The sequence below is a fragment of the Asterias rubens genome, chromosome 6 (genome assembly GCF_902459465.1).
Source record: "Asterias rubens chromosome 6, eAstRub1.3, whole genome shotgun sequence".
Classification (NCBI taxonomy): Eukaryota; Metazoa; Echinodermata; class Asteroidea; order Forcipulatida; family Asteriidae; genus Asterias; species Asterias rubens.
Window position 1 is genome coordinate 3,570,171 of NC_047067.1, and position 27,207 is coordinate 3,597,377.

At 39.1% G+C, this 27,207-nt stretch overlaps 1 protein-coding gene across 2 annotated transcripts; it reads left to right on the top strand.

Annotated features, from left to right (window-relative positions):
* Positions 1-3,646: 3,646 nt before the first annotated feature.
* Positions 3,647-25,392, top strand: LOC117291924 (tenascin-R-like). Of its 2 annotated transcripts, none has more exons than XM_033773930.1 (13): positions 3,647-4,004; positions 11,186-11,270; positions 12,840-13,002; positions 14,183-14,268; positions 15,427-15,672; positions 16,163-16,405; positions 19,008-19,289; positions 19,726-20,013; positions 20,300-20,710; positions 21,916-22,212; positions 22,489-22,601; positions 23,179-23,369; positions 24,285-25,392. In XM_033773930.1, the coding sequence occupies exons 2-13, from the start codon at positions 11,189-11,191 to the stop codon at positions 24,358-24,360; spliced, it is 2,478 nt and encodes an 825-aa protein (XP_033629821.1). In that variant the 5' UTR covers positions 3,647-4,004; positions 11,186-11,188; the 3' UTR covers positions 24,361-25,392. The 2 variants fall into 2 exon arrangements, with proteins under 2 accessions (XP_033629821.1, XP_033629822.1); XM_033773931.1 differs by lacking the exon at positions 3,647-4,004 and adding an exon at positions 10,465-10,522.
* Positions 25,393-27,207: the final 1,815 nt, after the last annotated feature.

A 27,207-nucleotide genomic window follows, 5' to 3' on the forward strand; every position in this document is an offset into this window, starting at 1 on the left:
CAACAGCGCCCGCACCGACTCACCTGACCTAGTCAACTCACCGCCCCGGTGTGTGAACTAGTCATGTAGTAGCACTCACCACAAGTAGGCCTACTCCACACCACTGGCTCCAGTACCGACTCCACTATGTATTAGCACCAACTCAACTAAACACTGCCTACAATAGAACTTTATCATGCTGCCTAAATCTTGGTCGTGTTCATTGTTGCAATAAGAACCAGACTATTTTGTTCTTCCAGCCTCGGTTTGTGAACATTGATACCAATGGGAGAAATTCAAGATGGCTGCACATTGATGAAGGTATAAATACCACTGACTCCACTAGCACCGACTTCTGTTGTAACTTGGCACTCCTATGTTGCTGACACTGGCTCTACTATACTACCACCGAGTCACTAGCACAAAAGCAAACAAACCATTGGTGCATCTTAAAAACTCAATCATGAAACCGAAACATTAATGCACCCTTTCAACATTACCGAAACATGCCACCTTAAAACAAGAATTCAGATTGAGCGTCAATTTCCAGTCCCACCGAATACATTTAAGTTAAAAATAATACATGCTACAGGTTCCTTTTATCGTTCCTTGCTGACCCGTTCAAGATCTTTATAAATTTTCTTCAAACGAACATGACGACATCATGTTCTACATCATCCGGGGTGGATTCTTATCTCGAGTTGGGACGATTTTGCTCGTCCTTAAATTTGGAACTAGCAATAACCCTTGAGGAGACCTTTTAACTTTAAAGTTGTGACTATCTTTGTGAAATCACCCCTGTATCTGTAAAGACACAAGCATCACCTTGAAGTAAGCATGTGGAATTTGTAGTGAATTTACGAATTAGAGTAAGATCTTAAGCCTCTTCCCGACTACATTTGGAAGAGGATGTTCGATTGCCCCTCGGGAACCATGGTTTAATAAATGGCGTCCTGTTTTTATAGGATATAGATAGAATCTTAAGGAGAGCGTTGTCTGACCTCAACACTTCAACACTTCGTAGTTTGCAAAACCGTGTAGTCAGAGTAGAATTAATCTGCAGGCATGGGCCCAGTTTCAAGCCATTTTATAGATGGTGGGCACATTATGGCATGTCCTATTACGTTTTGGTGAAGCTGTCTTCCTAACCAAATATGACACTGCTCTGTGTCATTATTTTTCTAATCCACGGCTTCTTCTTTGGAGTCGGTGTCGCATGCAGTTATGTCCTCTATGCAATACTATCTGGAGGACATTATTGCATATACAATAATGTCCACCGGAAGGTTTTGCATATGCAATCGTGTCCGCCCAGACGCTGCTGCACAATGCAATTGTGTCCGCCCGGACATTTTTCATATGCAGTTGTGTCCGCCACCGTGCAAAACCACCCTTGCAGTACTAATTAAACGCCCTTGGTCGACGGAACACGTTCGCCATTTTTTTTTACAAGCTAAGTGCATGTCATAAATGACATGGGAAATGTTTGGCCGTTTGGGTATTCGCTGCAATCACAAAATACGTGAATATCCATGCTGCATACGTAGGTTCAGTGCATGCACGCTCGCACATAAATACAGTCATGTACATGTCCACCGGACATTTTTGCATAGCCCCGGACACGATTGCATATGCAAAAGTGTCCAGAGCGGACAGTATTGCATGGCGGACACAATTGCATCTGATATCAGCTTCAGGCTCCGTTCTCTCGTCTGAATCCCTGAGCACGTACGCAAAGCTAGCGCAATATTGTCAAAACAACCGCGGGGCCAAGCTAGCCGAATCCAAAAGCCAAAGCCGCAACCTCGTCCCAAGGGTGTGTCGAGTAGTTACAAGTTTAACCGCTCTTTTACCCTGGTATTGGATCATTTGCATACCCAAAATTATTGGATACATATGCAAATTCAAATAGTCTGGCTACTTTTCGAAATTCACATCTTCGTCATAATCTCGTAGTACGGTACGAAAAAATTATTAGCTTGTTTGTACATTGTTGGTTTATCCGGCGGCTGACTGCACTATGAATATGGAACATATTCTAATATTGTCAAGTCGTTGTCCAATCAGGTTTCAAATAAGGAGTCTGCACATAAGAACTTCCATTCTCAAAATATTTCCATTTTTGTTTTATAAGGACTCTTATTTTTGAGTCGATTTAGAAGAAAGGAAAAGCACTACGACAGTGGCAATTTCTGGCTGCAAAACAAAAATTGCCTCTCGTCTCGTCAATGGTTTCCGGTTGACCCTGTCCTCATTTACCCGGTGCCAAACGTCCACACCTCCGTTACGGGTACCCGGTGCGATCCTGCTGCTTTGAAGGGAAGGTACACGTTTGGTAATTACTCAAAACAAATATTAACTTGCAAACTGACTTCGTAACGAGCATTGGAGAGCTGTTGACAGTATACGTAGTTTTTGAGAACGAGGTAATTTCTCACTAAAGTATTAAAAGACTTCTAGCTTGAAGTATTTTATTCCTAGCTGAAAGCACACAAATTCGTCCAAAAAGGTCTTTTTCTTTCATCATCTTCTCGCAAATTCGATGACCAATTGAGCCCAAATTTTCACAGGCGTGTTATTTTATGTTTATGATGGGATACACCAAGTGAGAAGACTAATCTTTGACAATTATACCAAACGTGTACAGTGCCTTTAAGGAGAGATTCCTTCTTGTATTCATTGGTTTCCTCCGTTGTGTGGGGTCTTTTTCTCTACTTCTATCACAGACTATCCAGAGTTGCCGATCTTAGAAAACGTGACTCCTTAAAAAAATGTTGTTGCTTCAAGCATCAAGCTTCTCCACAGTTTGGATCAGTCTGTCTGTCAGTGTGGATTCACAAAATAACCATCAGACACAAACGACGTCAGAGGTGAATGGTTTTCCAAGGACTAACAGTCATACAGTGACTATCAAGAAATTAAAGGTGATTATTGGCAGAAAATATATTGTCCAATTATTACACAAATCGTTGGCGTATTTGTCACTCTAATAACTCCCGGGTCAGAAATAAATGACCCAGTTTCAGGTCCAGGCATGCCTGATACATTTCTTGGTTAGTTTGACCTTGAATGTGTGTCAAAAAGACTCCGATTGAGTCAAACTGACGCCTAGCTACATAAAAGAGAAACCAGTTTTTAAACCAATTTCCAGGTTATCTTGCCCTTCAGTTCCCTGTGATCCGTTTCAGTTTAGAAATTCCCGATTAAGGACCAGTTTAGTATCATATTTTTTGTCCACCATCTGCCCCTATTCATGTAAGTGTTTTGAACTGGAATAAATATAGAAGTGTCATCGTCATTTTGAGAATGTTGCTGTGTTGACACGATTAATAATCGGCACGGGTCCTATAACTCTACTTATATTGACTGCATATAGCGAGCTTCCACAAACTTGTTTGTATTGTTTCTGGTTTACAAGCAATTTCCCTTGCAGTTAGTGTTGTTTACACGCACTACAACACACATTCTTGTTCATACCTGTGGAGACACCTTTTGTTCTGTCCCCGTAGTTAGGAACCTCCCATTTACTTTGATCACAAATTCCTTTCCGAGCACCCTAGCCTTTAGAATTCTCATAAAATAAAGACCTTTTGTGTTTCGTTTTCTGTTTTTTCTTTCTCTCGGTCTTTGGAACTCCCTACCTGCTTCTGCCGTTGAAGCCCAATCAGCCCAGTCTTTCAATTCCAGAGTTCATCAAATTCTTATGAACATGTTCCCTGCTCACAATGTATGAACTCTATAGCTGTAGTTTATTACTACTAGCTTCTTGTTCACTTCAGTAAGGCAAACACAAAGGGGGGGTAGTGAAAATGAAAACCTGAGTGATCGTGGTTATGTTAACCCTTTAATGTGACTGGGCTGCCCCACACTCTAAGTGAACTTGAAGCGACCCAATCCCCTTCCTACCGACAGGAATAGCTGCCACTGACTCGCTGGGATTTACAAGCAAAGCAAGCGCCGCGCCGTTCGTCCTGAGTCAACCGTTTTCAGTCATCCTATGGGTGCAGTGACGACTGCGAAATACGGTAAGACAATAACTTGCTTTCTTTGTTGAGTATGTTGAGTTGAAGATATTGCAAGAGTGACAATGATTGTAAATGGCGTTGAAGTGACAAAAACAGCAATGCTTTAATACCTTGTTTATATAGAGCATACATAGATAATTAACTATAGCTTCTGTTTGCTATTTAACCTGTGCGTGTTCACAAAAAATAAGTTGCTTTTTGTTTTGATAATTTAACATAAATAACTTCTACTACCACTACTAGTAGTTTAAAGGGATTGCATACATTTGGTATGTTACCCACTATTTTTTCAATCCTGTATACAACCATGGATGTAGGAATGGTTCCTACCTCCATGATACAACGTAAAACCATGGATGATAACACTAACCTGTAAAACATTTAATTTCAAAAGATGGTAGCGTTTTTTTATATACTGCCGAAAATCTGAAGAGGAAGACAATTCTATACACAAACTAAGGAGCGTTACTTTTACTGTAAGTAACGCTTCTCATACAATTTGTTGTGATAAAATTGATATATATTTTTTTTCAAAAACCGCAGTATTTCGAAGTGAAAAGTTCATCAAAATGCACTATACAATCCAAAACTGCTAATAGGCCTTCTCCAAATTGAGTTTGATTGCCATTGATTTTCAGAGTTATCATTAAATCGATATGACAATTAAGTTATGGGCAAACAGTTGAATTTCACCACACAAAAAACCCAACACAGATTAATTTCAATACGAACGCATGTAGTGATTTGGAAAAATGTTACGACCTCGCCACCAACGTCCGGCCGGTTTTTTTTTTCAAAAACGGCCCAATTTTGACCATTGTTTACAAACTGTTTTTCTCTTCTTGTTTTATGGATGTATGTATGCAACCCTTCTTCTCAGGTAAGAAAAATATTCAGTGGTTTTGGAGTTAATTAACGGCGGATAAATTTGGTGGCGACGTGCGGAAAATTACCCAGTGATTTTAATGTTCATACACCAGTATCAATCGTCCAGACATTGAAATATATTTTAATCTGAAGTTCTGTCAAAGTACCCGTTGAGAGAAAAGACCGACCGAACACCTGAAACATCACCACACGTTTTTTTTTTGTCTGATATGTGCAGTCGGGAAAAAAATAACCATGCCTTTAAAATATGCAGGTGCACAAAGTTTCAGAGCAAAAATAAATCGTTATTTTGATGTATTCATAACAATATTTTGATGAAATTGACGATTCAAATGGTATCCTTTTAGTGTTATAGAGTACATTTTATTCTAATGATGCATACTTCAAGACATTTAGTTCGCTTATCTGGGTCGTGAGTGTATTTGGGGTGATTTTTTGTATATCCTATAATACATTTTATTTAGTCTGCAAAACCTGGCTAACTTGTAAGGATTAATTTCTCCCAACTTGGCAAGGTATCAATTTGTACGAACTATTGGGTGTTTATCGGCAAAAAGCCTAACAACTTAATTGTTTTTAACTCTTTTGTATGACTCATTTTGTTTAGCAATCTCTCGAGACATGTTATTGATAATCATAAGGCGCCTCGTTATTTAAATCAAGCTATAGTGGTGTCCCCGATCCTACAACGTTGCCATTTCTGTAAACCAGGCACGCTATGGGTGATGTTATACATGGGTTAAATTATAAACCTGACCTAACTCGTTCAACTACACCATCGCAAAACAAATGTACTAAAAGAATGTTGAAAATATAGAGTACTGATACGTACATTGAAAGCTTTCAAGGCTTGGACACCTTTGGCAATTCTTACTTGGTGTTTCCCAAGATAACAAAAAAAAACTGTGAAAGTTTGGAATCAATCGGTCATCGAAGTTATGAAGAAAAAGACTTGTTGCACAAAATGTGTGTGCTTTCAGATGCCTAAAAAGGGCTTCAGGCATGCAGTCTTCTAATTGAAAGAGAAATTACCTCTTCGTCAAAGACTATGTTACTTCAGAGGGAACAGTTTCTTGCAATGTGTTATACTATCAACAGCTAACTCTCCTTTTGGCTTGCTCGTTACCAAGTAAGTTTTTATGCTAACTTTGGAGAAATTACCGGTAGTGCCCAGTGCCGTTAAATCGTGCAAGAACTGGGTATAGTCTGAGCTTGAAAAAAACAAAAACAAGTTAGGCCTATTCTAATTCTTTCGTAGGTTTAGATTGTGTGACGCTATCCTTGTTCTTGACTAAAGCGATGAATGATCCCTGAATCTATGTGGATGTATAGGGCTTACATACCGGAGTCTGATACCCTGACGATCCGCGTTCAATTTAAACGTAAATGAAGCGAGGCAGCCAGCGGGGAAACGACAAAAACATGGCACACTACAGCTGTGTCTATTTTTAGGAATTCCAGTTCCGAAGTCTTACCCGATGAGGAAGCAGTGCGCAATGAACACTCAACAAATACGTTGGATTGTAGAAAGAGGTTATAAGCCTTTATAGAGATCTTGTTGATTTTAAAGATGATAGATAGGTCTGCGACAACTGGCAATATTTAAAGAAGTTTAATTTACCAAATAATTGGGGATGATGAGAAGCAGCACAATCTACAAAGTGCAATATACTTTTCAAGCACCATCCACACGTAACCAACGGGATAACTTTAATGAGCAGCAGCACAATCTACCGAGTGCAATATATTGTTGATTTTAAAGATAGATAGGTCTGCGCCAACTGGCAATATTTAAAGAAGTTTAATTTACCAAATAATTGGGGATGATGAGAAGCAGCACAATCTACAAAGTGCACCAAGTATCATTCGCACGCAACCACCAAAAGCCTTTTGGATTTATTTAATAATCACACAAAATTCAGTTCTCATGCCTGTCAGATGATATCCACATTTTTAACTCCACTTGTTTTATTTGGTTTGAACGAACGCGAGAGTGATGCATCGTCTACAAAATGGCGGGAAAGGAGTCAAACTAAAAAGCGGATATCTCTTAGCCTTGTTTAATTTAAAACTGTACTTGCTTATTGTGTTCTTAGATGAGTTGAAAGTCAATCTTGTACCACCCCTTCAAGTTTAACCAGCAGAGAGGAAACTTCTAAACGTTTTTACTGCGCCATTAATCGTCTTATTATAATGATAAAATCATATCAAGTAGTATTTGGGTCTCTCTGTATTTGTCGATTTGAAATGGCAGTCGATGATGTGCGGAAACAATGCTGGATTTAGAACTATGAACTAAGATCCAGAGTTCCGTTTTGGTGAACCGGCAATTATGTTGTGGTGACATTTTGTAGTTATCGTATACATAGTCAAATTATGAGGTTTACACTGAACGCTGAGAATTAGAAAAAACGCTTATGAATATTGCCAGTGAAACTACAGATAAGACTTTTAATCTGAATGAAACGTGTGCATTCAACGTAGTTTGGGGATTTTCTAGACAATTGTTTTATGTCGTAAGATAGACTTGCAGATATATTGTTCGGTAAGGATCTTGTAGGCCGTTGATAGTTTTCTGTTGGCCGTTGATAGTTTTCTGTCGGTAACTCAAAAACGGTAGCCAGGTGTGTCTTGAGACAGCCTGATACTACTACTGTACGTATTGTTTGTTTGGCGAACTTGTAAAGTCAGTTTTTCGTTGACTCGTAGATCACCAATTTTCGAAATTTTGTGAATTTCGAAAGCTTGCTTAACCTGTGAAATAAAACAGTCACCAGCAACCTGAAACATCGTTAACAAACTACCGTTACGTTTTTTTTTAACGTGGTTTTCTCAAAACACGTAATAAATATTCCTACAGGTCTACCTTTATGGAGTTTTCGGAAACGAACAACGGTAACTTAATGAAGCTGCTAACGATGGCACATCTGTTTTATAAAATAACGTGTTGTTTTCAGTTTTCCATATAAGGTGTGGTGACTCTTACCAAAATGTCAGGAAACTACAACAGATGCTTCAACACCCTGGGAAAACTCGTCACTGCTCAGCGATGATTATTCGAACAGTCCAACTTTAAAAGAAACAAATTATTCCATATTCTAGGTGTTTTTATCAAATGGATCTAGTGTGAGTGTAGGCCTACACCAAAATATCATTTGCCCTAAATTATAACCATAATAGTGTTTAGATGGCAATCGACGCATATAGGCTCTAGTTATTTTTGCCTTCAACTGGAAAGAATGCTGCCGGGAAAAAACTAACTTCCGAAATTTTGGATGAGTCATTGCTGTATGGTTACAATCTACAAAGATGGCTACGCGACTTCACTGTCTGTAAACATAAACTTGACTCAGTCCTTTGAGGAGAAGTCCTTTGAGACCTGAAAACAAAATTAGTAATTGTCACTATTTTGCCCCAGAGGTCAGAAACCTTGTGAATGAAGACGGTAGCCTAAGTAGGTGAAGGTCGAAAAGGGGACGACTCCAATGTCATGCACTGATCATAAAAACAGGAAACTTGAACAAAAATCACTTGAATCAAACTTGAGAAAAGAACTCAGTTGCTGAGGTTCTTCAGGCGGAAGTTTCTGTGAATGTCGAGAATGTCATGTCTACCTGGTACTCATTTGGACTGCATTTAGTTTATGACTACTTAGTTATTGTCTAACGGTTTAATCATATTCACCTTGGCAAAGGCCGTTTTAAAGCAGGTCATCTCGTACCTAAGTCCGTACCTATAACCCAAAATGTCCTACCAAAGTCAGTCACTTTAACCAGATCGTTTCGTATCGATGTCGTTTCGTACCGAGGTCGTGCTACCCTCAAAATTTGACAAAGGTCATCTCATGCCCAGGTTGTTTCGTACCAAAGTCCGTACCAACAATTTCTGACCCAAGCCAATTCTATAACCAGGTCGTTTCGTACGTGTCATTTCATACTTTCGTAGCCCTTTACCAACACATCTGACCCAAGTCATTTTGTATCCCAGGCCGTTTCGAAATCGTTTTGCACGTACCCACGCAATTTGAAGGTGGTATAATTTTCTTGATGATGCCGATTTCGCAAGGTTAGAAGCACGTCGTTTCGTACCCAAAATTATTCCGTACCTTAACATTTTGTTTAAAGTATCCAAACTCGTATCCAAAGTCGTTTCACCCAGGTCATTTCGTACCAAGCTTGTTTCAAGTCATGAACTTTGTTTAGAAGTGGTGTAGGCTTAAACTAAAGCAGACGAGTATAAATCACTAGTTGCCAACATAAAACATATATATAGAAAAAGCACCAAACACAAATATTTAGTCAAACTTTGAAGTAAGGTATAAGTCAATACGGTAACACGTCTTGTGGAACACCTGGGTTGTTTACATCTTCAGTCTTCAGTACACTGTGCCCTGGAAGACGACAAATCAATGTCTTCCTTAAACCATTACACTCAACCAAGTACCATGGGAAATGCTGAAAAGAAGCCAACAATTTATTAATTTAGCTAGCATCCTAAACCCACCTCTCAACCAAGACGGAGCACTGGGTCCCATGGGAACTCAGCAGACTCCAAAATGGGAACTCAACACAAACTTAAATAGATATAGGTACCCTTAAACAGACTAACCTACAAAAAAAACGATCTGCTTTATAAAAGGAACCGGCTCATTAGGGTATTATGTTTAAATATATCTTATTTGATTATTGGCTGAATGAGTTTGCGCAACTCAAAATGAGCCAAAGTTTGGTAAAAAGACATCACAACTAATTAGGACTTCGCTTCATGCATGGTCTAAAAACAGAAGTGGTCTAATTCGGAGGGCGTTATTTGTTATAGCTTGACGATATGCAGGCTGGGTAAAAAGTCTCACCAGCACTTTGTTACGGCTAACGCGTCCGTAAGCAACTTTCCACTCAAACATAAATAGCCTTTTATTATGCATTTGAGTGCTCACAAAGTAATGCAACAAGGGTGTTTTTTCTATCATTACTCTCTTGCAATTCGCTGACCAATTGACCCCAAATTCTCACAAGTTTGTTATTTTATGCAAATGTTGGGATAGATCAAGTGAGAATATTTTGACAATTACCAAACGTGTCCAGCCAGTGCTTTTGAATCTGCACCATAAGGAAGTTGATCTTTATTTGGTGATTGCAAACAAGCCCATGCACTTCCGTGTTTTCTTAAATCATAATCAACCCCCAAATACTTCCTTGAGTTTTCTGAACCGAATCATTGACGAGATGTATTGACAGTTAAACAAGTTTGGTAACGGCATCGGTGGGTGGTATCCGCTTAAGGATGACGGCACAAATTAAGACTTGTATTGTTCTGTCTTTAAACTTTCAAGAGTAAAGTAGAAAACAGACTACAACATGACGACAATGCGAAATGGGTGAAAATAGTGTCTCTCACTTGTCTAACTCTCGGCCGTATGTTATCGCATGGTTATGGTGTGTTTGACGATATATTACTCCGGAACTATAGTCATGTAGAGAGACGCAAATAAATAAATTCTTTGCCATGCAAACCCTATATATTGATGTAGTTCAGAAAGATGGATGGGAGTGGCTACGGAGGTAGGGGAACATTTTTGGTGGCTGCTGCAGAAATCTCCTCGTGGTATTACGTCGCTAACTACAAACGAGGTACAAAACAACTCGGTGACACCAATCGTTGGTCTGCAATTATTTTGTTTAACAAGACTCTGAAGTTAACAAAATAAAAATGAGGCAATGACAGGAACTTGGAACTTTACAAAAGTTACTTTCCTCGGTCAAAGTTAATGGTTGCATTTTGTTCAATGGTCAACTTTCTCCCAAGAACATAATAATAATTCTACAAACAGAATTATGTTCCAGGTGGTCATGGGTGTTATGCTCAGTTACTAGAATAGTTTCTTCAATGTAACGCTTTCAAGACACTTTTTTTGAAATGCATAAAAAAAGTATTTTATTTGCCGATAAAATGAAGTACTTAGCAAAGGAACAAGCTGTCTGTCTGATCGTTAAACTGTTCATTCTTGATTAGACTTGGGGAATAAAGTATAGGTTGGATGAAAGTTCGCTTCAGTTCCCCCCATCTCCATCATGGTAATGAATGAAACACATTTCGGAAATCATCAGCAATTCTCTTTACACGAACTTACCCGGTTGCAAATTGGTGCAACTGCATGTACATCACTCAGATTGCAATGCATGTACACTCGTAGTGTTCATGAATACTTAAAAAGAACATAGCACTTTTATTTTATGTTGCAACCGTTCTTAAACTTTTATTTTTGTTTTCTCCTTTTACTTTTATTTCTCCAGACGATGACGTCAGCAGTGTGGGTAATTGAGGCACTTCTCGTCATCTATATGACTCTTTGTGATGAAGTCACGGCACAAACATGGTGTGAGTTGGACAAAAAAACACTGTTTGATATCTGTGACAGTTTCTAGTATTATGCTAAGTTTAATAACTAATTTCATTTCCTTAATGGATGCACGATCGAAGAGGCACATTAGGGCATTTTTTGCTTTGGTTTGGTAAAGTAATTATATAATAGATGTTAAATTTGCATCGGGGATAAAGAATATTAATTTTGTTTTTTTACCCATACACCGATGTGTGTTAGCACTGTATACGCGGCTCTTTATTGATACAAGGCATGGACATGTTTGGTTATTGTCAAAGACCGGTATTCTCACTTGGTGTATCCCAACATGTATAAAATATTAGTTTTGATTTTTACCCACACACCGATGTGTGTTAGCACTGTATACTCAGTACTTTCCCGAGTCCTGTGAAAAAAAATATCACAGGCATGTTACTCGGGTGGGATTCGAACCCACGACCCTTGCAATTCTAGAGCAGTGTCTTACCAACTAGACTACCGAGGTTGCCCGGCAGCTAGAGGCAGTTCGAATCCTATGTTTTGGCAGCGGATAAGTAATTATGTTTGATATAGGATGATGGTTGAGATACAATAAGGTTTGCGGTAAAACCATCTCATGAATTCTATCTCCCCATTGTATGGGAGACTTTCTGGGACGATAGAGGGCAGCAGACTTACCGGGTAAATCCATTGTTCTCAGAATTATGCGCATGTTCAGAACTACGTAAACAATGGGAATTTACCCGGTATGTCTGCTGCCGCCTAGCGTTGGAAAGTCTCCTATTGGTTCTGGAAGGTAGAGTTTTCTAAATGTACAACATGAACCATTATCCGATGCCTTCACAAAGAAGTGATAAACGTTGATAGAACAAACTTTTAAAGACCTAGATAAGGTCTTTAAATAAAGACCAATACAAAAAAGTTGTGTGGGATATGAGGCATTGCATAGAGAAGTATTAGTGTATTATTTTGTTTGCCGTAACGCCATTTGCAGTGCATGTCTGGAAATAAGTATGTTTTGAACAAAGAGGGAATATGATGTATAATCAAACCTATGACTTGATTCAAAATGGCTGCCCATGATGAAGTTCTTAATGGAATTGTTTAATTGATTCCCTTGTTGTTTATTGTGAGGTATAATACTGTCTAATTTATCTAATTTATTTTCAGTAGTACGATTGTGTGAAATTATTTTGTTTATTGCATGTATGCAAATAAATTGCTCTCCATTGTGGGACTGTTAAAGACAGTGGACACTATTGGTTATTACTCCAAATAGTTGATAGTATAAAACATTGTGAGAAACGGCTCCTTCTGAAGTGACGTAGTTTTCGCGAAGAAATAATTTTCCGCAAATTTGATTTCGAGACCTCAGATTTGGAATTTGAGGTCTCGAAATCAAGCATCTGAAAAGCACACCACATCGACGGCCAATTATTGAGCTCAAATTTTCACAGGTTTGTTAGTTTATGCGTAGCCTATGTTGAGATAAACCAAGAGAGAAGACTGGTCTTTGAATTACCCAAAGTGTCTGTGTCTTTAAAAAACGAATTGAATTGAATTGAATCCAACCGTTTCCTTTTCAGACTCATCAGCAGAAATCTCCGTGGTGGGATGCCCCCATGGTATCTCGGTTCCAACTGAACTAGGACGGTCTTGGGCAATAGTCGTCTGGATAATTCCTCGTTTCATCGACCTGGACGGAGTGGAGGTAACACCGACTAAGGTTACCCACAACCCCGGAGAAAGGTTCGTGATTTAACTCACAAAACTCACTGAATATTCGTGTGCAACCACGGTATGTAGAAGCAAAAATACCAACACTGTGCTGGTAACGATCACAAATACCTCCTTACATCTGATTATTCAGTTCAGTTCAGAATATTTTCACTCAATCAGTTAGCTTACACAATACACTATAGCTACAATGTAATGAACAAGTCTCCTAGAAGCATAGCTTGTTGGGTGAAGACCCTTGAATAGAAATAGCTGAGTTATTAAGGAACTACTGAGTAGGAACCTACACGTCAAATGCTATTAAGATTATCTTCAACTTTGCCTTCTTGTATTTTTTATACACATTATACGGTTGTCCACCCAAGTTCTCCCAAATGGTTTAAAGGCAGTGGACACTATTGGTAATTACTCAAAATAATTATCATCACAAAACCTTTCTTTATTGCCAGTAATGGGGAGAGGTTGATAGTATAAAACGTTGTGAGAACCAGCTCCCTCTGAAGTGCCATAGTTTTCGAGAAAGAAGTAATTTTCCACGAATTTGATTTCGAGACCTCAAGTTTAGAACTTGAGGTCTCAAAATCAAGCATCAGAAAGCACACAACTTCGTGTGACAAGGGTGTTTTTTTCTTTCATTATTATCTCGCAACTTCTACAACCGATTGAGCTCAAATTTTCACAGGTTTGTTATTGTATGCATATGTTGAGATACACCAAGTGAGAAGACTGGTCTTTGACAATTACCAATAGTGTCCACTGTCTTTAAATAAAGTTTAGATGGATGGCATTGGGGATGATTAACTAGTCAGGTGCAAATCAACTCTGTTATGGATTATTGAAGATTTGGGGGGGGGGGGGGGTACTGGGCCATCTTGACTCTTATAGTGCTTATACCTGCATTTCCCACATAATGTTCATCTCTGTCACCAACCCAGATTTGACTGCCCTTACATCAACATGATTGACTAATCGTGAACTAACATGAGATCATATCTACCGATGACGCCTTTTACTTTGACCTCGGTCACAGATTAACATTTCATGTCAATTACAGAAATACCGTTGATTGGAAACTAACGAGTCAACATGGTAATGACCATCCCATGAGGGTTCGACCACAAAATTGAGATTGGCGTGTAGAGGTTCCCAGACAGTTTAACAAGTTCACAATTTTCACGGTTTTTTTTTACAGGTTTCCTGTTGGCACTCATGATGTTAGGTACTCAAAGGTTGACGGAACCCACAAGGTTACGTGTAGTTTCGTGGTGCGAGTTGATGGTAAGTGGCGTAAAGGAATGCGAAAGGTGAATGTGGGTTGCGAGACAATCTCCACCTAAAAATACCATGGAGGTAGAATTAAAAAAGTTGTACCTCCATGATCTAACATAATCCAAAACCAACTTAGATTATTCCGTAAGCCCGTTTAAATTATGGGATTTGAGGCATTGCATGGCGAGGTATCAATATTCGGTTTGCGGTCTCCTGACGATGACTATTAAAGCAAGCTCCGAGTCGAAACGTTGAAACCAATTAAGAACTCACTCCTCGGTTGTGAAGTTAAAAACCAGAAGTCCCCTAGATCATTAAAGCTAAAGCTAATAGTCCTAGCCGATTTACTACCTTCCTCCCAGGTAGCAATTGAAAAGCAGAACAATACTTTTCAGAACTGAGATCCCGAATTCCGAAAACCTTCTCCGCGGTTTAGTAAAATATAGAGCAAGACAAGTTCTCAAAGAACAAGAGTCTACCTGTTACCTTGCTACAGTTTTAATGTTATTTAGCTGGTCGTACTTGATGGGCGTACGTTTAAAAGCTGATAAAGAGCATCGAATTCAAGTTCTGGTGCGAATTCACCGGAGTGTGGGTTCGAATCCCGGTCGTGACACTTGTGTCCTTGAGCAAGATACTTTACTATAATTGCTTCTCTTCACCCAGGGGAATAAATGGGTACCTGCGAGGGTAGAGGTTGATATTGTGAATGAAAAGCCTTTGGAGCGATATAAACTGTTGCCCAGGTTGTATAGGCCTACTCCCACGGGAGCTGAGAAACATTAAAAAGGGATGTTATTGGCCCTATGACCAGGGCACTAATGTAAAGCGCATTGATACGGTTATTGTAAATGCGCTATATAAGAATTGGTTATTATTATTATTATTATAAAGCTAATGTGTCAAGCGTGAACTCTTCTTAGAGGCAGTGGACACTATTCGTAATTACTCAAAACCTTACTTGGTAACGAGTAATGGGGAGCTGTTGATATAGTGTAAAACAGTGTGAGAAACGGCTCCTTCTGAAGTGACGTTGTTTTCGAGAAAGAAGCAATTTTCCACGAATTTTGATTTCGACAAAAACAAATGCATGCTTTATTAATAGCCCTTCCTCAATTTCCTCGGAAAACAAATTGTTTTTTTTTTGTGACCATCCTTTCCGTTTAGACGAGGAACCACCCAAAATCACAAACTGTCCATCAGACATCACCATACCTGCTGACTCCGGAAGTACTTCTAGGTCATCAGTCACGTGGGATGTACCCATAGCAACAGACAACTTTCTGTTGAAGAGTTTTGAGTCTTCATCTTCCATTGCTTCGTCATTCCCGATGGGTTACACACCGGTATCGTATAAGGCCATGGATCTCAATGGCAACCAAGCTGAATGTACGTTTAATGTGGTAGTAACTGGTAAGTAAAACAAAATTAATTGAATTATTAAAACACCATTTTTAGCACTCTTGCGAATAATCACATTTTGTCATACCGCAACAGCTAACTCTGTTTGTCTCACTACATCTTTGAGTTTTTGCGAAAGAGTTCACTTCTCAATCAAATAATAAAAGACAATCAGCTAAAACCTTTTATTGTGCATCTGAAAGCACACAGCGTAATGCAAGACGGGTATTTTTTTTCTTCTTTAATTATTCTCTTGCAAACTCAATGACCAATTGGGCGCAAGTTTTCACAGGATTTTTAATTGTCTGCGTATGTTGGGATACACCAAGTGAGAAGACTGGTCTTTGACAATTACCAAAGGTTTCCAGTGGCTATGAAATTGGGCCCTGGGTTCAACACACGTGCGACATTGTGATCACTCTCTTACAACACTTCCCCCTGTTGCACCAGTTGTTTTACAAATAAGCTCAGCTATAAATTTACCTTCATCTTTCATCATCAGATGACGAGAAACCACTTTTAGAAGGATGTCCGGTGGAGGCCTTATCGTACGTCTTCCCAACAGAGACTTCTGGCGCCGTGTCGTGGACCGAACCACGAGGAGTTGACAACTCTGGACCACCGAGAATCATCAGCACTCATGCCCGTGGTGAGGTCTTTCCTCTCGGCAGGACCGAGGTGGTGTATACCGCTACAGATGCAGCCGGGAACGTAGCCACTTGCTCATTTCAAGCAATTGTCAAGGGTAAGATTCATCGGTAGGACACTCTGGACACTGGACAATTTTGCTAATTCCTCAAAATAAATGTTAGCATAAAAACTTACTCGGTAACGATTATAAAGAGAAACGGCTCCCTCTGTAGTAATGTAGTTTTCGAGAAAGCGGTAATTTCTCACTTGAAATTATAAGAATCAGGTCTGAAGCAAACACAAATTATTAATTGAAAAAAAAGGTTGGATCAACTGAGTCAAAATTTTCACAGACTTGTTATTTCATAAAGTGATGCTACTGGTCTTTGACCAAAACCAAACGTATCCGGTGCCTTCAAAGGAATGATTGTATTTTGACAAATATATTAGCAAATTTGCCGCCCTGCCTTTCCTGTTGTGTATTATTGAGCACGGAGCAAGATAGTGTGCATTGTACGTAATTTGGGTTCACAGTTTAAATTCACCTGGAAATATGATTTAAATTTCTTTCAAACATAAGAGTAGTAATAATTGTTTGTAACGATTTATATGCTTGAAAAACATATAAAGTTGTTTTGGGGGGTTGACTCCGCCTACCCCTTTTGTGACGTCAATCGAGGCAGACTTTGCCTTGGTGCGTAGAGTTAACACACGTGCAATGTACATTCAAGTCCAAGTCGTGAGTTTGTACATTTCGAAAAAGTTTTTTTTTTTCTTGCATTCTTCCGGCAATGCAGCAAAACAACTAAATATGGGGTCAGCCTGCACGGCTGGTCAGACTCACTAGAGCAATAGTGGTCCGGTCCGACGTCTTTTTCAGCGCTGTGCAACATTTTCTCTTCATATATCGCGCCTCGATTGACGTCACGAACAGCGCCCTCTCGGGTCGGGGCCTACTCTTAAATTTGTAAGTAAGATAAGAACCATTTTTTTAAAACCTTTGTTAATTGTTTACACATTCCACTCATCAACACACATATTAGTGACAAAAGCTTTATTTTGACAAAATACCAATTCCAGGTGACTTTACACCTGTCTTTGGCAAAAGGTAATGGTGTATCAGTGAAAAGAGCCCAACCCAATTTCTCAAAAGCGACAGCTTCAACATGACATATTGATGCTGTTGACGGGTTATTTGTAAACCATTGATGCACACATCCACATCACATGAAGTCTTTTAAACATCCATGAATTGAAACTATACCGTGTGAACATCGCTGCTTATTTCGTTGAAAGTAGAGGCATTTTTTCCAACTGCCTGCTTCACAGATTAACAAGGACGCACATGAATGAATTAATTACTACATGGATGGGACTTGTCAGCTAACTCGCTCCATTTACCAGAATATAATCGAACTTCACACAAAGAAGTGGGGCCAGGTGTTTGCGAAATCGTGAAGCGGAAAATCATGAGCGTAGAAAATGTATTTCCAACAGTGCATTCAGTTGTAACCTCCCGCCGTCACAACCACCTTTCCATGACTCACACCGTACAAAAGCAATGTCACTCAGTCGTTCACATGAGTTCAAATCCGGTCCCGTGTGATTTTTTTTGTTAAACTCCACACCAAATTAATTGACAGATCGGTGTCCAAATACTTTGAGATTACTTTGAGCCTAATCTAATTTTTTATACCAAACAGGGAAACAAAACTTCCCCATAATTAAAACGAACGAGGGAATTTTGATGTTGATTATATTATTTTGAATGATGCATTTATTGATGAACTTGTATGACGCATTTGAGATCCAGGGTTCGATTTCAAAAAGAGTTTAGACTAGCATTATCTCGAGTTAGGACGAGTTACTCGTCCTAACTTAGGACTAGCCCAAATAAAGACACTGGTCACTATTGGTAATTATCAAAGACTTCACAGTTGGTGTATCTCAACATATGCATAAAATAACAAACCTGTGAAAATTTGAGTTTAATCGGTTGTCGATGTGGCGAGATAATAATGAAAGAAAGAACACCCTTGTCACACGAAGTTGTGTGCTTCAAGATGCTTGATTTTGAGAACCTAAAATTCAAAACCTGAGGTCTAAAAATACAATTATTTTGTGAAAAATTACTTCTTTCCCGAAAACTACATTACTTCAAAGGGAGCCGTTTCTCCCAATGTTTTATACTATCAACCTCTCCCCAATACTCGTTACCAAGTAAGGTTTTATGCTAATAATTATTTTGAGTAATTATCAATAGTGTCCACTGCCTTTAAGTGTTGAACTAGTACTAAAAGGTCCTAGGACCAGTGCTTATTATAGTTAGGACTGTGTTTTGTAAAATCGACCCCAGTGTTTTTAGATGGGCAAGCATGTTCCGTCGAGAAGGGGTTAATTTTTACCTGAACGAAGCTTCAAATCAAATACTTTCTTTATCATCACCTCTTTCTAGATTGTTTTTGAAAACTGGTAACAAGAAATAACGAAAATCATTGAGGTTTTATTTCTGAGTATTAAACTATTCTCGTTTACTTCTTTGGTCACTCGCATGCAGGGCACCACGAGCCAATAGTTATTTAACGAATGACCAAGTTTCTTCAGCTACTGAGAAAGATACACACTTCTCTCGGAGTTGGTTTGTTATTCTATATTTCTGAGATACAAGTGCGAACTATTCACAAACCAATAATACAGTATTATATTTCTCCATTCAGTTGAAATTCCAGGCGACAAGATCTTTCTAAACAACTACTCGAGCACGGAGCTTGAGATCACCTGGCCACAACACGTCAACAAGAAGGCCTCTAGCTACCTCATCTACGCTTGGCCAGTTGGAAGTGACCAACCACTGGCCTCGGACCACTTGTATCATCCAATCAACCGGCGGGAAAGTTTTACCACGCGTACACTGCGTGGTCTCTCTCCCGGTGTTGAGTACAAGATCCAAATCTACGTCACTGGAGTCGGAGATTCGTTGAAGACAAAGATAAGAACAAGTGAGAGCGCAGTACTTTGCATTTGTGCAGAGTCGTTACGACAATTTGCGATTAGAAGCCATTTTTTCCCACAAGAAATGCATTGGCGAACACGGGTGCCAGACTTGTCTGTCCATTGGTGCTGCATTTGGAGACACAGCGTCCAGCAACCACGTGACCAAAGAAACTTGTCCCTCCATGTCGCAACTCTCCCAATACACAGCTCTGCATTTGTGGGTGCACCACACTATTGGGCAACAAATGCATGCGCTATAACGATTACAATAATGTGTAGGCCCTTAAAATCTTTCGAATAAGAACGTTTTTGGGGTTCACAACATGATGCTCTATGCTTCAACTTTTCATGACATTTGATACATTTAGGCTTTAAAGTCGGTACTATTTGGCTAAGGAATGACATTAATGAAACGCTTTATTAATCGTTTTACTCCTCCAGGGCCAAGCATTCCCACTAGTTTTAGTTACGAAGAAGACACCTTAGACTCCACCTCAGTTGTCCTTATTTGGAAACCAGGCGGTGGATATTTCGACCAATACCAGATCTCCTACCAGGAAGCCTGGAGAGAAACAGTCACAGAGCTGCGTCCATTGGATAAGGGCGTCGTCAAGTATTACGTCACTGACTTAGACCCAGAGACTTCATTGGTCTTTAGTCTGGTCGCTGTCAGCGGTGTTGGCGAATCGAAGACGATAAGTAACGCAAGGAATCTCACTTTAACCACAGGTATGAGACGACACTAACATGCATAACATACTGTTTCCGGTTTATTTTGTTGTGGTCACCGAAAACTGGTATTCGGGTATTGTTGAAGTACCAATGGATCATGCCTTATTAATTACAACAAGTGCATGTTAAATAAATATGTTGCCATATCATATAACAACCTGTAATAGTAATCATGACATCAGCTTTGTGAACATAATACAACTAATTTGATACATTAATGCCCATACATGGCTCACTTGTACACGTCTCTTTAACAAAGTGCTGTTTTCTCTTCTTTTTAAAGCCCCCCTGCCACAATCTCGAATTCTCCTGCAAAAAGTAACCGCAAGCAGCGTTCAAATTTTAGTTCGTCTCATGAAAACCACTCCCCCACCGACACCGAGCTCAGTCGAACATCGTCACGTGATCCACCCACAACCTGGTAGTCTCTACCGTCCGCTGATAGACGTGATCCACCGACAACCTGGTAGTCTCTACCGTCCGTTGCTAGACGAGGATGACGATACTCATCACCATAGCGACGGGCACATCGTTGTACTCTTCTCTAATAAGAGTGACGTGTTCACTGACGTCATATTCGATGATGGTACCGTGCAGTATGAGTTTACTTTACTGGAACCAACGACGACATACACCATAAGAATTATACCATCGGATGGTAGCGGATTGGTTCTAGAAGAGATTGCCACAACACGTGAGTATCAACAAAGGCCATTTTCGAAACCAATGCTTCGGTTTTGGATTCGGCCTGAGGCTCCGTCCTTTCGTCTGAAGCCCTGAGTGTGTATACCCAAGACACGCGCAATTGTCAAAACAACCGCGGCGCCAAGCTAGCGTGAGCCGAATCCAAAGCCAAATCCAGTCGTTTCGAAAAAGGCCATTGAGTCAAAACAAATGTTATTTGTGGCATCCCTGTGTAGACATCTTTCCTTTGTCCATGTAGATAAGAACCTCCCGTAGACTTTGTACACACATTTCCTTGATGGAGCACCCCAGTCTTCAGAATATGGAGACCCTTTGTTTTCCCTTCCTGTGTCCATTCTACTTTATATCACTATTCACTCTTGGTTGGATTCTAACCGTGTGTCGAGAAATCTCAATGCCACCGTTATATTTAATGACATAATATGTTCAAGGTTAATTTATTATCCACAGTATCAGAAAGCAAATGGTAATATCAATGAGAAGAAGTAGTGACGAAATCTAAATGATTGTTTCACAAATATGTTTGGATGAAAAAGAAATGGGACACTGTAGTGAGATCCCTTGAAGAAGGAAAGCTTGAGAGGCATTGGTTTTCAATTTAGTTGGAAATTCATTTCTTATTGACACCCTCAAATACAGTACATACAAGTTGTATAAGGACACATGTGAACAGTAGTTGGCAGGCGAATCAATATAACACGTTACAGTCAGTTCTTTTAATGAATATTACCATGGAGATCCATGGAAGAGTCAAGCCACCAATGATAAAAATAAAAATATTAGCCATTAGACAATGTTATTAAAGGCAGTGGACACTATTGGTAATTACTCAAAATAATTATAAGCATAAAACCTCACTTGGTATACGAGTAATGGGGAGAGGTTGATAGTATAAAACATTGTGAGAAACGGCTCCCTCTGATGTGACACAGTTTTCGAGAAAGAAGTAATTAACATGAATTTGATTTCAGACTTAGAATTTTAGGTCTCGAAATCAAGCATCTGAAAGCACACAACTTCGTGTGACAATGGTGTTTTTTCTTTCATAGTTATCTTGCAACTCCGATGACCAATCGAGCTCAAATTTTCACAGATTTGTTAGTTTATGCATATGTTGAGATACACCCAGTGAGAAGACTGGTCTTTAACGTGATGGGAAGTTTCTAAACATTACCAACCTTTCCATTCATGCAGGACCAGCCACCGTCCAAGACATCGTCCTCTTCGAGGTCACGAACTCATCAGTGACAGTTTCATGGACCCTGTTATCGGGACAATACAACCGGTACAAAGTGACCCTCACACCAGGTAAAACCCCGTCAGATGACCCAATGATAGTGGACAAGAATGAGGTCACGATAAATGGGCTCGTACCCTTGACGACGTATGTTGTTTCCGTGGTAACCATGTACGGGTCGTCAGAGAGTGCACCGGCGGATATTGAAGTCACCCCTGGAGTGGATAAACCTAATGCGATTCTAAAGCTTGCAGGTAGAAATGAAAACTATAAATTCAGTAACGGATGTAATTTAAAAAAGTTTTGAAATGTGTATTTTGTATAAATAATTATTTCTGTAACTTACAGAATTCTGTTCCTTACAGAGTAAGGAATTGTGAAAAAAGTATGTGGTTTTTAGTCGTTCAATTTATTCGTTTTTGACATTCATTTTTTAAGACTCACTTAAGTGAAAATTCAAAAGTGACTGTAATTATTAATTTGGTCTCATTTTTAAATAAATTTGTTGTTTGTATTTCTTCTGACCACAGATCAGTCTTGCTTATCGCCGATTGTTGCGAGTTGTATACTGTCTGTCTGCCTATTCTTCATTGGTTTATACATAATTAGGTTGAGAATGTGTAACAAGTATGGTGCGCCACACGTAAGTCTCATATTTCCCAATTGTTCCACTTTTGTTTTCGTAACTTATTTACATTAAGAGTGCCGTTTACACATGCCCGGTTTTTTTTTATAATCAAAACACATTGTCAAGTTTTCCAACTCCCGTATGCATTATGTCATCGAATGGTTGGTTTGATTGAATTGAATTTAAAGTTATTTGCGCCGCTGTCCCCATTTATACATGTTAATTCTAGCACCTTTATGTGAAGTGTCTGTTAGCCACATTATATAGTTTCAGCTTCATACCCGGATGTATTTTCACGTTACGACTTCCAACCACCATTTGGTTTGTTGGTTCTAAAGCGGGTTATGCATGTGTGTTGATACCGACCCAACTCATCCCGCAGCAGCACCACAATATCATCGAATAAGTTTGGTGGTCAGCTTTTCGATCAAGGGCGCCACCAATAGTTCAGTTGGTAAGGGTTATTTGAGGTTACTTCCCTTGTTGACAAAGCACACTGTAGCAGCATGGTCCTTGCTTTGTGAATTCGCCTTTTTTTTAACCGATGCCATGTTCTTATATTCACAATCTCCATCTTCGAAATAATCTTCAGACTCGACGCACCGAGGAGAACGCTTATGAGAGTCCCACCCGTCCAAACAGTGACTACTTGCGGTCACCTTCCTACCAGAACACTGAGGGTGCCGGAACCATCGCCATGTTACTACGTCACTCACCGCCAATCAGCGTGACTGGGTACATGTACCCTCCTAACATAAAAGGATCATTTGGAAAAGGTAGAAGGTAAGCTAAGCTAGGTGTTTATAAGGTTTATGTTTGAGTCTAAGAACTGATTAGGTTTTAGATGGGAATCGTGTGTAAAAGAACCGTTTGTTCTGATAAAAGCATGAGTTGAAATAATAGGAGACGATCGATGTTTTTAAAGACACTGGACACTATTTGTAGTTGTCAAAGACCAGTCTTCTCACTTGCTGTATCTCAACATAACAATGCATAAAATAACAAACCTGTGAAAATTTGAGCTCAATCGGTCACCGAAGTTGCGTGATAATAATAAAAGATAAAAACCCCTTGTCACACAAAGTTGTGTGCTTTCAGATGCTTGATTTCGAGACCTCAATTTCTAAATCTGAGGTCTCCAAATCAAATTCGTGGAAAATTACTTCTTTCTCGAAAACTACATAACTTGAGGGAGCCGTTAATCATGTTTTATACTATCGACCTCTCCCCATTACTCGTAGTAAGGTTTTATGATAATAATTATTTTGAGTAATTACCAATAGCGTTCACTGCCTTTAATTATTTCGAAAGGTGGGATTATTGCAGTGAACATATCCTACCAGGTAGAAAAATCTCTTCTGGTTGTTTTTGTTTTTCAGCTGTCGTGGTTCCTTGCTCCTTGTTTTTTTTTTTTTTTTTTTTTTTTTTACTTATTTCTAATTTCTAACATTTGCATGGAATTTGATTGTTATAGGCCCTAAAATAATATTACCCATTACTTTTACATCAAAGCAGATTTCTATACGTTTTGATGCCAACTGGGGAATGGTGTGCTGAGAAAGTCATTTAGGCCTACTGCCAAATACTTACGAGGAAGAAAAACTATAAAAGAACATCACAGAAAGAAAACCAGTTTCCAATGCCAATCACCTTTTATATCTAATGAAACTGTACATGAATTTCTTCTCTTTTGATCAGATATTCCTCTGGAAGTAAAGACAGTGACGGTATGCTGACACCTATTTACGACAACGTCAAAGAAGAAGATTCATAAACTATTTATCAACGTTTTTTTTTTTTGAGATAGCAACAGTTTTTGTCGTTAAAGACCCCAACAAAAGGTAAATTGTTAACATATCTAGTACGGTTTGCCTTGCTAATATAAGTGACCCTTTGGTGCATTTTCTATTTAGGATAGTTTTATTGTGGTTCTATTTTTAATAGAATCTACAATCTGAATTGATTGTAAACATTCACTGGAACCTGAAGTGAGTCAAAACATGTGCATTAAAGTCTTTGAAATGAAATGGAAAAACAGCTGCTGGAGTTTCAAGTTCAAGTTCAATTCCAGTTAGTTATCCCCAATCTTCTAACATGTTCAGAGCCAAACTGCAAACGACAATGTCCAAAAGCACTATGTGGCTCCACATTCTTTAACAAGCACTTTCAAAACATTGCTTGTTTACGAGATATTGACGCTTGGTGGCGCTATCACGTATACACTATCGGTGAGATGAACATCTGACGAGTGAGTGATCACGTATACACACGACCTTGTACATTCCAAGAATTTCCTGGCACAAAAGACGCTGCACTTGTCATACCAGAAATGTTTGCAGTTTGTGCCACACTTTCCACATTTAAAGCTGAACAAGTTTTGAGTTTCTATCAAAAGTATAGCTGCTGATGACCAGACAGTGCAATATCCATACCATTTTATGTTTTCTTCCATAATAAGCCTGTACAAATCGTGCCTGCAGCGAGGAAAGCCTCCGTTTCTCGTGTGTAAAATTGTGATGACACAGGTCATTGTCTTTTTTTTCACATGCTTTTTAATCAAGCAGTTTCTTATTTTCAACATTATGATATTTTTGTTTCACTTCTTCGTCCAGTTTATTACAATACTATAATTATTTTCTATAGAACTTACGGGATAGTTATCATGAAAGGTTCAATAGAAATGTTTATGACAAAGTATTTAGCCGTCAACTAAAAGGATGTTATTTGTAAATATCGTAGAGATTGTGGTACTCAAGTCCAAGTGTTCTGAACAAATGCAAATAAACAGTGATAACATTCAATGTTACCGATTGTGTTTATACCACTTTATGTTGATTAATTTTTTATTGTAAACCGATCATACCTGATCATGTTTAGAATAGTTCGATAAGCTCATGTCAGTTTGACATCCAGACGATCGTCTTGTTTTAAAGGCACTATACACTATTATAAAAACTTACTTGTTAACGAACAACAGAGAGCTGTTGATAGTGTAAAACACTGTGCACTGAGAAACGGCTCCCTCTGCTGAAGTTACGCAGTTCTATTTCACTCAAATAATATTTTGTTTAAAAAATTAGGCCTGAAACCCTTTTTAAGCATCTGAAAGCACACACATTTGTGCAACAAGGGTGTTTTATCTTTCATGTTTCTCTTGCAACTTCGATGACCAATTGAGTCCAAATTTTCACAGATTTGTTATTTTGTGTTGATATACACCAAGTGGTAAATACTGGTATTTGACAATTACCAAAGGAGTCCATATACCTTCTCTATATCACAAAATGTTATTCAAACTGTATTATCCTTCAGATAAGTGGCGGAAAGGGAGAACTTCTCCAGCTAAGCCACGTCTCCTAATCAGTAATGAGGAATCCGGGCACCTTAATTCCTCTATCCTTCAAGTTAAATGCCTCCTCTATTTGGATTTCACGCCACGCTGATTTCATGATACATCCCCTTCAGATGTTTCCTTGAAAACGCAAGAATTCATTCAAAAAAAGAGCCTTGAATGCAGGTTTGACATCAGCGAGCTCGGAGTTAAAGTAACTTGTAACGATTTTGTTTTGAGGAGACTTGTGTAGAAAAAAAATGATTAAGTCCATATCCCAAAGTTACGCAATCCCCTGGCCTTTTTCAAAAATCACGTAACGTGAGATAACTGGCACATTGACGAATCTATGCATGACCAAGGCAATACTTTATTTGTTTTATTTTAAAATAATAACGCAGGCGACAATGATTGCAAACACCATCATTCGAACCGAAAGCACAATATGGAAATCTTCATGGAGGCCTCAAACCAAATGTCTGTATTATACGGCCTTCGATTTGGTTTAAAATGGGTCTATAAAAGACCATCACAGCCAAATGCTGAATTTCAGTCAAATAATAAAGATATACAAATTTCAAAGAGTTAAAAATTAGTCAATATAAAACACCAATTATGACCGGCCTGATGGCCAGCACTTCGCCGTTGACCAGAGAGGGAGAGTTTGACAGGTTCCAGGGACGTTATAGTAGACTCTGAGGACGTGACTGGGCGTTTGATCATAATTTGTTTGTTATTGTCTGGATTTAATTGTTCTGTTGTCAAAGTGTCCTTGAGTCGGGACACATTTTTCTATCTTGTCTGGCCCCATCGATCCCAGTGGTCCAAGGGGTTACGAATGGTAAAATATCATCCACGGTTGTAAATAGAACCAGCTGCGGTTTGTGTACACACGGTCTGGTCGGTACGGTCAGTCTTAGGCTGGGATTGTATTGATAAACCCCTACAATTGGTCAGTCTGGGCCGGAGTGGCGATGACCTTGTGGCCAGACTCTGTTGGTACATCTGCTTCCCCCGGAGCCGCTGTCGTGAAATGACGCTAAGTTAGAGTTGGACCACAGTCCAGTGCGGACATCTACGGTGTAACAAAACAAAGTAAATACTAGTTAAAATAAGTAAATACGTTTAATCTGTAAGATTATAAAATATCAGACCAATAGAAATCATCCGATAAAATAATTCATTGTGTCATAATTTACAAACAAGACCCACAAGTTACTAGTAGTGTTTTGATTGACGCGATCAAAATATGACAAATTAACAAAATTACCCAAAAAAAGACATTTGTAA

What these genes read in the sequence shown, in the direction of transcription:
- LOC117291924 (XM_033773930.1), top strand. Translation starts at nt 11,189, where the DNA reads ATGACGTCAGCAGTGTGGGTAATTGAGGCACTTCTCGTCATCTATATG. An exon ending in TTTCGTGGTGCGAGTTGATG is followed by an intron (nt 14,269 to 15,426) that starts GTAAGTGGCGTA and finishes CTTTCCGTTTAG; the next exon opens with ACGAGGAACCACCCAAAATC. An exon ending in GAATCTCACTTTAACCACAG is followed by an intron (nt 20,014 to 20,299) that starts GTATGAGACGAC and finishes TTCTTTTTAAAG; the next exon opens with CCCCCCTGCCACAATCTCGA.